Consider the following 10,257-nt stretch of genomic DNA (forward strand, 5'->3'; position numbering starts at 1 on the left):
TTACCTGCTTACTCCTAGTGCATCTGAAATTTCCACCTCCTGCCCCTCCAACCCAGGGGCCCAGCCTTATGCTCAGTGCTCCAGGAAATGCACACATTTAAGACAGTCTCTGATTTGTAGGAACTGGTAGTTGAAATGGGAGATACATCAAGTGAGGGGACAGGGAATATGTGAACAACACAGCAAAGGCAGGGGGCTGAAAAGTGAGGCGAGAGCAGGCCAGCCTGGGCAGGGCAGGGGCGGGGACAGCGGTCTGTGAGCTGGAGCCCATAAGGCTAGAGAGGCAGGTCAGCAAGGCAGCAAGGCCTGCACCAACATGGGGCCAGACACAAGGCTCTGGTGCCCCCTGCCCCTCCCAGGGTCTCTAGGCACACACGTGTGAGGGCAGGAGGCCTGCAGGTCAAGATGTAAGGGGACAAGCCAGCTGGGTGTCTGGGAGGGGGTCGGTCACAGTGAGACTCCAAGCCTCCACACTCCACACCTCCAAAGCAGGGTGGAATGTGGAGCCGACCCGCGGCTTCCCAGGGCGCCCCCAGGACGCCTACTCACTCATCCAGCCAGTCAAGAGCAGCCCCCGGGGCAAGGAGAGGTGTTTGGCACAGGAGACCAAAAAGCCACAGACAAGTCTGCTGTGCACCAGCATCGAGCTGGAAGGATGAGTGTCTTTCTCAAACACTAATGTGACTCCTGTTTACAAACCTCCATGGCTCCCCATGATGCCAGGGGCAAGGCCAAGCTCCGTGGTGAGGTTGACATTTTCCAATTACATTTTCAGCATTCCCCCTCTCCCATGGAGAGCTGAAATGACCTGCCATTTCCTGAATCCTGCAGAGACACAGGATTTCCTTCCCTACAGAATGACTACAATTCTCATTCCGTGGCTTTGAAAACTCCTACTGATCCTTTAAAACCCAGCCCAAATGTCCCCTACCCTGGAAGCCTTCCCTGAGCACCCCTCCTCCTCAGTACTCGCCTCCAAGCCACCCCTGGCGTGCACTATGCTTCCCTGTATTTCCACAAATCATTGAAGCTTAGTATGGTCTGTGTTGCTTTTTACTGTCTACTGTGCAGTTCAGCCTCCCCTTTAAACCGTGGGCTTCTGGAGTACAGGGGCAGAGGGCTGAGTTTCATCCCTGCATCCTCAGGACTTGACCAAGGGCCAGTCAGATAACGCCAATGATCTATATATCATTGCAATAAAGGGACTCTGATGATATTTGTAATATTTATCATTATTAATAATTACTGTTAAAAAGTAATCATGATTGGTCAGGTGCAGTGGCTCATGCCTGTAATCCCAGCACTTTGGGAGGCCGAGGCAGGTGGATCAGCCGAGGCTGAGGTCAGGATTTCGAGACCAGTGTGGCCAACATGGTGAAACTCTGACTCTACTAAAAATACAAAAATTAGCTGGGCATGGTGGTGCATGCCTGTAGTCCCAGCTGCTCAGGAGGCTGAGACAGGAGAATCACTTGAACCCAGGAGGCGGAGGTTGTAGACTTTTATGCATTTTTTAAGGCCCTACCATAAACCCCGTCCTGCACTTTGCCTTATCTCATTTAATCCTCTGAACAACCCCATAGACAGCTGTTCCTCTGCCCTTCCTACAGATGAGGAATCTAAGCATAGGGAGATGAAGACGCTCGCTCAAGGTCCCACAGCTGATCTGTGCTGGAGTGAGCACATCCTGCTCTTTCCCCTAACCTAGACTATTTCCTTGGAATTACGAACACCACCTTTCATGGGGCCCTTCCATAGGCCAGGTGCTTTTAGTAACAGGTTTATTTTATTTTATTTATTAATTAATTAATTTTTTGAGACAGAGTTTCACTCTTGTTGCCTAGGCTGGAGTGCAGTGGCGCAATCTTGGCTCACTGCAACCTCCACCTCCCGGGTTCAAGCAATTCTCCTGCCTCAGCCTCCTGAGTAGCTGGGATCACAGGCATCCCCACCATGCCCGGCTAATTTTGTATTTTTAGTGGAGGCAGGGTTTCTCCATGTTGGCCAGGCTGGTCTCGAACTCCCGACCTCAGGTGATCCACCTGCCTCAGCCTCCCAAAGTGCTGGGATTACAGGCATGAGCCACCGCGCCCAGCCAGTAACAGGTTTATTGAGATATAACATACCATATAATTCACCCACTTAAAGTGCATATTGTAATTGTTTTTAGTATATTCACAGAATTGTGTAACCACTGCCACAATTTTAGAATATTTTCAGCCTCCCGTAAAGAAGCCCCTTACCCTGAAGTTCTCAACTCCTCCAGCCTCACCCCACATTGTAGTCCCATTTTAAAGACAACAGGGAGGTGCTCAAAGAGCTTCTGTGACTTGTTCAGTGGTGAGCAGCTGGGCTGGGATGCAGCCTCCCCTGCCCCTCCCAAAGCCATCTGCCAGGGTCTACTCAGTATAACCCATCAAAAATGCAAGATCTGCAGAGAGTGGAAAACAGAACCAGATGGTGACAAATCTTACACGTGTGGCTGCTTCCGCGCCAGGCCCTGACTCACAGAGGCACTGAAGGCAAAGGGGGAAACATGATGCAGCCAAGCCCCCGTCATCCCGTCGCAGGGCATCAGGCCCCAGGGCCTGGGGAGGCAGAGATGGCCGTAGGAGAAGCAACCCTTCAGGAGGCTGGTGGCCTGGATTCTCGATGGGCACGGTGAGCATGCAGCCCCACTAAGAAGCAGGGACCCCACTCTGCCGACCCCATCCTTGCACACCACAACTTCTCCAGGATCCACAAAGAACTGGTCCCCACCCCATGTTCCTCCCAGGTGCAGAGTGTTAGTGGCTCTGAAGAGTGGCCCGTCAGGTCACTGCTGACACCTGGACACATTCCCAGTCTGGGACTCTCAGGTCTAACATCATCCCAGGCTAGCTCTCCCCAACCCCAGAGGAAGCACTTTGCAGGCAGGACCAGGCCCCGCCCCCACATCCCTTGTTTCCTGCCGCTGAACATCCTCAAGACTGGCTGGGTCAGTCATTCTTTCTGCTGGTCAGTGGCCTCGCACTATCTTTCATGTTCATAACGTATGAACAGTCTTGAGCAATTGCTACCTCCTCCGGGGAACCTTCCTAGATGCCCTAACCAAACTAAACGGGTCCTTCTCCTGCTGCCTCTCAGCGGATTCTCAAGTTTGCTTTTACATCTGAGTCCCCATTAGCCTACAAACTCCTCCAGGGCAAGGGCCCTGCTTTTTCATTCCTGGATCTTTCTCTTTCCTCTCCCACAGCTAGGACACACAGAAGGCCCTCCAGAACAGTGGGTGGGAAGTAAGATAAAGTATCCCATACCCCAGTGTTAGGCAAGAATTAACCGCAATGCAGGAGGGAGCCATCAACTACAGGTTTATAGGGGCCTGGCTCCAAACTCCAGCAAGGTCAGCCCCATACTACAAAGCACCAATACCAGAGCTGGAAGGGGTCTGAGCTTACACATTCCAGCTTCCTTAACGCACCCAGGAGGCAACTGAGGCCCAGAGAAGGGGCCAGCTTGCTCAGAGTCACACAGCTACATCTCTCAACTCCCAGCCTAGCCTCTTCAAGACAGCAACCTGCCCCATCCCTGCCCCACACCCCTTCTTCCATCCTGCCCTTCCTTCAAGGTCAGACCAAGCCCCCCTGCCCCGTGTGTCTTCTAGGGTCCACTCCCCAGCCCCACCTGACATAGTGCTCCTTCCTCTGTCCAACCATCACTAGCCTGCTCAAGCTCTTCCCCCTGCCCAGAGGGCCCTCCCCACCCCCTGACCCCAGCAAACTTCTACTCACCCTTCAAGGCCCAGTTCAAATGTCACCTTCTCTGACATCAAAGAAAACAATCACTCTCATTTACTGAGGACCCATCCCCACTGTGTTCTAGAAAACCAAGTCAATGTTGAAACTATTGGTGGGTTTCCCCCTGCATGGCACCCAAGTTCCTCGAGGACAGGGACCTGACTCTCTGCAAAGCAGGAGTAATAACAATATCTGCATACACACTTCACAAGATTGAAGGAAGCAAAAGAGCTTTGTAAACTATAAAGTCCTGTGCTAATGGAAGCTATCTGTATTATCTTCGTATCTCCGCCTATGGCTCAGTTTCCTCATCTGCAAATGGATGGAGTTAATAAAAGCACATACACGTATGCATGCTGTGTCTGGGCCACAGGAAGGACTCGTCACTGTTGCTGTCATTATCTGTGTCACTTTCATTTTCTGTATGATCTCCTGTGGACCTTGTCCATGGTCAGCACTCAGTACATGTTTTTTTGAAATGAATGACTTTGGCATTTGAGATGTTAGAGAATATGGGATTAAAATCCAGAGACCATGTAAAGATGCAGAGTTCAATCTTATCAGAAATGCTACACCGTGGCCTTTGAGTCCAAAGGTGAGCTCAGCTGGGTCACTGGGACATAGCCCCTTGCTGTCATGGGACACAGGGCCGTTTCCTGGAGTGGGTGGAAAGTCAAGGAATCCCAGCCTGGGGTGACCTCTGTGCCAGTGGCCCCAGTGGAAGGCAGTCAGGGAGTACCACTCCCAGGGCCTGGAGGCGGAGGCGTCCAGTTACTGGACTTCAGTACTGGCCTCTGGAAACAGCCAGGGTACATGTTGTGGTCCAGCCTGAAGCTCAGCCCAGTGAAGTCCATTTCTGCCCCTCACCAAGGGGAGGGGGACCCAGGCAAGTCACTTCCTAGAGCCTCAGTTCTATACCAGCTACAGAGCAAGCCTCCAGAAGCCTGTATCTGGACAGCCTCTGAGACCCGATCCGGCTTTAGCAAATGCCACACAGAATCGATTCCCATCTTCCAGGGAACATCAAGTATAGCCCTTCTTTGGACAAATGAGAAGAGTAAAGCTCAGAAATGTGGGAGCGACTTGCCCAAGGTCACACAGCTAATGAGAACATTTACTCAGATGCCACCAAAAATCAGCAACACCCTCTGAGGAATGCCCAGCCCCAGGGCCACTGAACAGCCCCACCTCCACCATCTGCCAGCCCCCAAAACCAGAGCATGACGATTTGTCACCATATACGCTACACCATGTAGCCATGTGATCGTGCTTCAGGAGTGCTAACTCAGGGTCCTTCATGGCCCTGGTCCCCGTGGCACCTAGTGGTCAGTCACTACTTGTCAATGGGCTGCTGAGCTGGTTCAATGACAAGGGAGGTTTGCAGGATGCAAAGGGGGTGGGGAGTTACTTATCATTGGTGACGGTCATCCTCAGTTTAGGTTCTCAGCATATATTGAGCATCTCTTCCGTGTCTCGCTCCAGGAGGGCAGTCAGAGAAGCTGGAGCCCTAGCCCTGTCACCGAGGAGCTTATAGCCTACCTGTGTGATGACTTTAGAAGGAATTCACCATCTAATTCAGTGCAGCTGCTGGCTTGCACCAGCACTTTCTCTCTATCTGCATGGATACTGTATCCCTGGATGATTCCTAACATCACTTGGGATTTTCAACCAAAACTTGTGGCCATGGCATAGCTCTAGCCAGCAGGGTGACCAAGGGCCCCTGTGGCACAGAGCCGCAGAGCCAGAGTGGGCTGGTGGCGGAGGCTCAGCCCAGACACCTGACAAGGCCTTAGGCTCCCCCAGCTGCCCTGACAATCTGCTTTCTCAAAGTCCGTTCTCAGGAACTCTTGCATCAGTTCACCTGCAGAGTTTGGTAATGATCAGATCCTGGTCCCTCCCCTGAGAGGCAGATTCTGCGCCCTTGACAAGATGCTCAGGTGATTCTAGTGCATGCTCAACTATGAGAACCAACTACCATGTAGATAAGCCCTCTCCATGAGGGCCCTATCACCTTCAATGGGATGAAAATTTATTCTGGGGAAGGCAAAAATATTACACCTTTGAATATATAAAGCACAGATAGATATTCAGTGTATAAACAGATATTCAATATATCTGTGGTATTAAAATTGCATGAGGAAAGCCAGGCACAGTGACAAGCACCTATAGCCCCAGCTCCTGGGATGCAGAGGCAGGAGGATGGCTGGAGGCCAGGAGTTTGAGGCTGCGGTGCCCTGTGTTTGTGCCTGTGAGTAGCCACTGCACTCCAGCCTGGGCAACATAGTGAAAATCCACCTCTAAAAAAATAAAAACCTCATCGTGGGGTGGACTGATGACTGGGGGGAAATGTCTAAAACATTTAGGGGCACATCATGATAAAAGGTGGAAAGCACTGGCCTAGACAGAGGCAGCCACGAAATCAGCAGATAAGACATCTCCTACACATGAGACGATGGTGACAAATGCTCCCCACCCTGCCAGTGAGGAAGGAACCCACAACACCTCCCCATCTCAAATTTTCTCAGTCTCAAAGCTGAAGGGCAGGGGAGCAAGCGGGCCCCTTCTTGGGACCCATCAGCTCACATCTGATGTCTCTGGGGCAGGGAAGAGCCGCCCAACAGGACCTTGAGGCTGCTGTGCCAGCTCACAAGGGCCTGCACATTGAGGAGGAGCAGCGAGGGGAATGAGAGCCAACCCCAGGTGGGGGCGAGAAAGACAGCCCACCCCATGGCTTTCTGGTTTGCAATGTGGAGCCAACTAGCAGAGCCAACTTCCCAGACTCTGGGAAGCAGTGCAGAAGCAGTGGGGGTCCTAGGAAAGGGACCACACAGAGCAGCCAGGAAAGAGCAGGCTGGCTCTGGGGGGAGAGACAGGGAGGAGAAGAGGAAGGACACGACATCACAATGTTACAAGACATAATAGCAGCCGCTAACTGTGCCCGCGCCACGAGCCAGGCAGGGGCAGCCCCCAGTACACTGCCCAGTTAGGCGGGCCATATCATTAACACCCGCGGGTCAGCTCCAGGAGAGCAGAAGCCATGTCTGTCTCGGGCACCACCGTACCCCCAGCACCTAGAACAGTAAATATGTGCAAAATAAATAAGGGAAAGAACCACAGAGAGGTTAACTCATCCAAATCCTCACAGCTAGGCAGTGGCTCAGCCACAATTCCAACCCTAGTGTTTCTCCGCACTCTGAGACACCAGCCAAACAGCTTGTGATCCAGGTGGGTCCATGGAAGGCGAGGGGTGAACACCATCCCAACTTGGCCACTTCACACCTGGCAGAGCATGAACCTAGTGGGCCGCGGGGGCAGGCGGCACTCCCTCAGGAAGGCAGCACCACCCCTGCTTTGGCCCAGACTGCAAAACATGCCCACAGCAATCTCAAAACCACGTGAGCAGGGCATGGGAGGGGAGGATACAGCTTAATGAAAGTCTCATCCCTTACCAATCCATCACAGTTGCTGATGGCAACAGCTGCCCCAGGCATTCCAGTGACACCTCCAGTGTACACACACTCCTGCCGTAAGGGCTGCCGGAACAGCTCCCGAAAATCCTCCTGCCACTCCACTGAGGATCCTGGCACTACCAACCTCCGGTTGGGCCGCAGGCGCAAGTGCAGTTCCTTCCCGAAAACAGTGACATTGAAGTAGAGGGAGTGGCGCCCCGCCCTGCCAGGCCACAGGGTCCCTCCTGGGTGCAGAGGGCTGCGAGCCACCCGGAGGTGACTGGAGTGTCGTGGTAGTGTGGGTGGCGTGTCCACTACCATGCTCCCTGCAGAGGCTGCTGCTGGGCCAGACACCACATGGGAGAGGAAGCGTCCCCGAAAGTCTGTGCTGCAGGGCACTGTCACACCATAGTCACTGAGCTTTCCAGAGAGGTGCAGCTCTGTTGGAGGTAAACAAAGAGTCACTTCAATGCAGTAGATGTAGAGGTAAGGGGAAGTCGGCAATCCCACAAGGGCAGGGAGGGATAGGAACTCTCAGTGTTACCCTTAGATAGGCCCCTTAGCCCAAGTTCACCCATTTTCCATCCATTGCTTCCTGAGCTCCAGGATTCCTACACTTGGATGAAGGGTGTTCGGGTACCTTGTGGAAATATCACTCCCTGTAGCCCCCAGGTCCTTTTTAAACTTAGCAGAAGAAAGCAAATGATACCAGACAGAGCCCGGTCACTAGCGACAAGACTTCCAACCTTGGGTTCTGCCCAGAAAAGGACTAAAATTCCCCAAAAGCCAACAGGGCAAATAAAGGGAAGGGCAGATCTGCCCAAACTCCCCAACGTGCTGAAGTCACCAGCCCAGGCTGGGGTAGGGCCCTCCTCCCCAAGCTTCCAAGAACGCAGCTGGCAAAACAAACACACCTAGAAACCCAAGGGACCGTGGGCACGTGTCAAGGAGAAGGTGGGGCTGCAGAGGGGAGGGAGGGAATTCGCGGTTCTCTATTTTTCCAAGGTTAGAAAGAAAACTTTTTACAGCAGGACAGTGGCCGCTGAGATCTCTGTATGGCTTAGCCCCAAGCTGGATAAATATAGATCTTCAAAAATAAAAGTATATACAGGGGGTGACCTGCCCACTTGGGCTGAATTAACGGTGAGGTCACGGCCCCATGCTCCAGGCCACATGCCAGCAGGCCCATCCTCACACAGCTCTCCTTGAGCCCAGCCAGGCTGGGCAGGAATGACAGCTCCCTGGCTTCCAGGCCTGGTGATTCATGAATGCAAGTTTGGGAGGAATTTTCATTTCCACACAGCTCTACCTCTCGTCTCCCCAGTTCACGTCACTGACAAAACATAGAAAGTGGTGTTTCCTGAAAATCCCCCATGCCCACAGCTCTAGTTTCATCCCCATTATAGCAGAGGACCCCCAAGACTGCTGCAAGAGGGGACCCACTCTGGCACATGAACAAGGCTCACAAACAAGGAGGGACCCTGCCTGGAAATGACCGGAGACTCCTCCCCATGTTCAGAGCCACCAGGAGGGTACCCCATGCTGCAGGGCGGGAGTGGAGTGTATCTGGTGTGTATGCCAGAGGCCTGTGTCCGCAGCGTTTGACAATGCTATGTTGGGGGCAGTGGAAGGATGTATGTTTCTGTGCAGGAGCGTGAGTGCCCCGCATGCTCTGCAGTAGGAGGCAATCACCTGTTAGCCTTATTCTGGGTATGTAACAGTCACACACACACACACACACACACACACACCTTGCACCCATGCTCACACAAGTTGGAGACAGAGAAGACATTGAAAGAGAAAGAGACACAGGACAGAGAAACAGATTGGGGAAGAGGGGAAAGAAGAAACACAGAGAGACAAAGAGACAGATATGCTGCTCCTGAGAAAAGACCGATGCTCTCAAATTCTCTCCTGGGGTCTCTGTCTACTTCTAGTGCCAGAAAGGGAGAGAAATCACGGGACAGCGCCGTGGCACAGTGGAAGAAAAAAGCAAATCAGCCCAGAGTGTGCACACTGCCTCCCACCCGCGGGAACCCTGCCTGGGTGGCTGGGGCAACCTTGGGCCACCCTGACCGCGTGCATCCCGGACCCCACGGGCCCCCGCGCGCCCAACCCGCACGCACCTGGGGTCCGGCTGCCCGCGGCGGCGCAGAGCGCACAGTGCAAAGGCAGCAGGCAGGACAGCAGCGCGCGGAGTGGAGCCATGTGGCCGCGCTGGGACGCGGGCTGGGCAAGCGCCCGAGCCCCAAGTCCCAGGCTGAGGGCGGCGAGGCTAGGGTGCGCCCCGGGCTGTCGGAGCACCGGCTGGCTCCCGCCGCTGCCGCCTCAGCCGCCTCCCCGCCTAGCAGCCTCCCTCCCGCCAGCTCCGGGTCCCCTGCGCGGCGCCGCCGCCTGGACCGCTGGCTCCGTGCGCGTGAGGCTGCCGGCTGGAAAGCGGAGCCGCTGACGCGCCAGCGCCCCCGGTGCCAACTGCCGGCGGGTCGGTCAGCCCGCCCGCGCAGTGACGCTCCGGGACTCCGCGGGAGCCGGGCGACGGGGCGGCGGGGCGGGCCGAGGGTGGGCACACCGGGCGGGGCGGGGCGGGGCCGGGCGCGGGTCGGAGCTGGGGCGCCGGGCGCCCGGGGGCGGGGCGCGCGGCTGGGGAGTGCAGCTGCCTGCGGCTGGGGATCGGAAGTGCCACGCGGAGACAGAGCAGGGGCTCCTGGCGCACGGACCGATTGTCCCCTCAGACGCCTGGGATCCCCGGAGTGGTGGCCCGAAGCCGCTTTCTATGGCTGCTCCGCCCCCTTTCTTGGCCGCAGGGCCTGCTCTCTGTTTCTGTTCCAGAGCCAGGAGGCCAAAGGGGTGTCCTGCTGCATTTGGGAGTGTGGTGGACAGTGAACCTCCCGGTAGAGGGAGACTCCGTTTTTCTTTCACTATGGTCTTGATGCCCTCACTAACTATCGACCCCTTGGATCTGCCCATTTTCCAGACTGCAGCCCAGAGTGCACGACTGACCTGTGTCCTAGCCAACAGCAGGGCTGAGCCGG

General features: G+C 54.8%; 1 protein-coding gene across 3 annotated transcripts in view; it reads right to left on the bottom strand.

Annotated features, from left to right (window-relative positions):
* ADAMTS14 (ADAM metallopeptidase with thrombospondin type 1 motif 14) overlaps window positions 1-9,730 on the bottom strand; it is an 87,304-nt gene extending 77,574 nt beyond the window's left edge. For 2 of the 3 annotated variants that reach the window (XM_054435482.2, XM_054435481.2), the window contains exons 1-2: window positions 9,352-9,730; window positions 7,226-7,665 (exon numbers count right to left, since the gene is read on the bottom strand). In XM_054435482.2, coding sequence (XP_054291457.1) covers window positions 7,226-7,665; window positions 9,352-9,433 — 522 coding nt within the window. In that variant the 5' untranslated portion in view covers window positions 9,434-9,730. The remainder of the gene's footprint in view (window positions 1-7,225; window positions 7,666-9,351) is intronic. The other variant, XM_063669915.1, reaches the window with a different exon arrangement.
* Window positions 9,731-10,257: the final 527 nt, after the last annotated feature.

The sequence above is a fragment of the Pongo pygmaeus genome, chromosome 8, assembly GCF_028885625.2.
Source record: "Pongo pygmaeus isolate AG05252 chromosome 8, NHGRI_mPonPyg2-v2.0_pri, whole genome shotgun sequence".
Classification (NCBI taxonomy): Eukaryota; Metazoa; Chordata; class Mammalia; order Primates; family Hominidae; genus Pongo; species Pongo pygmaeus.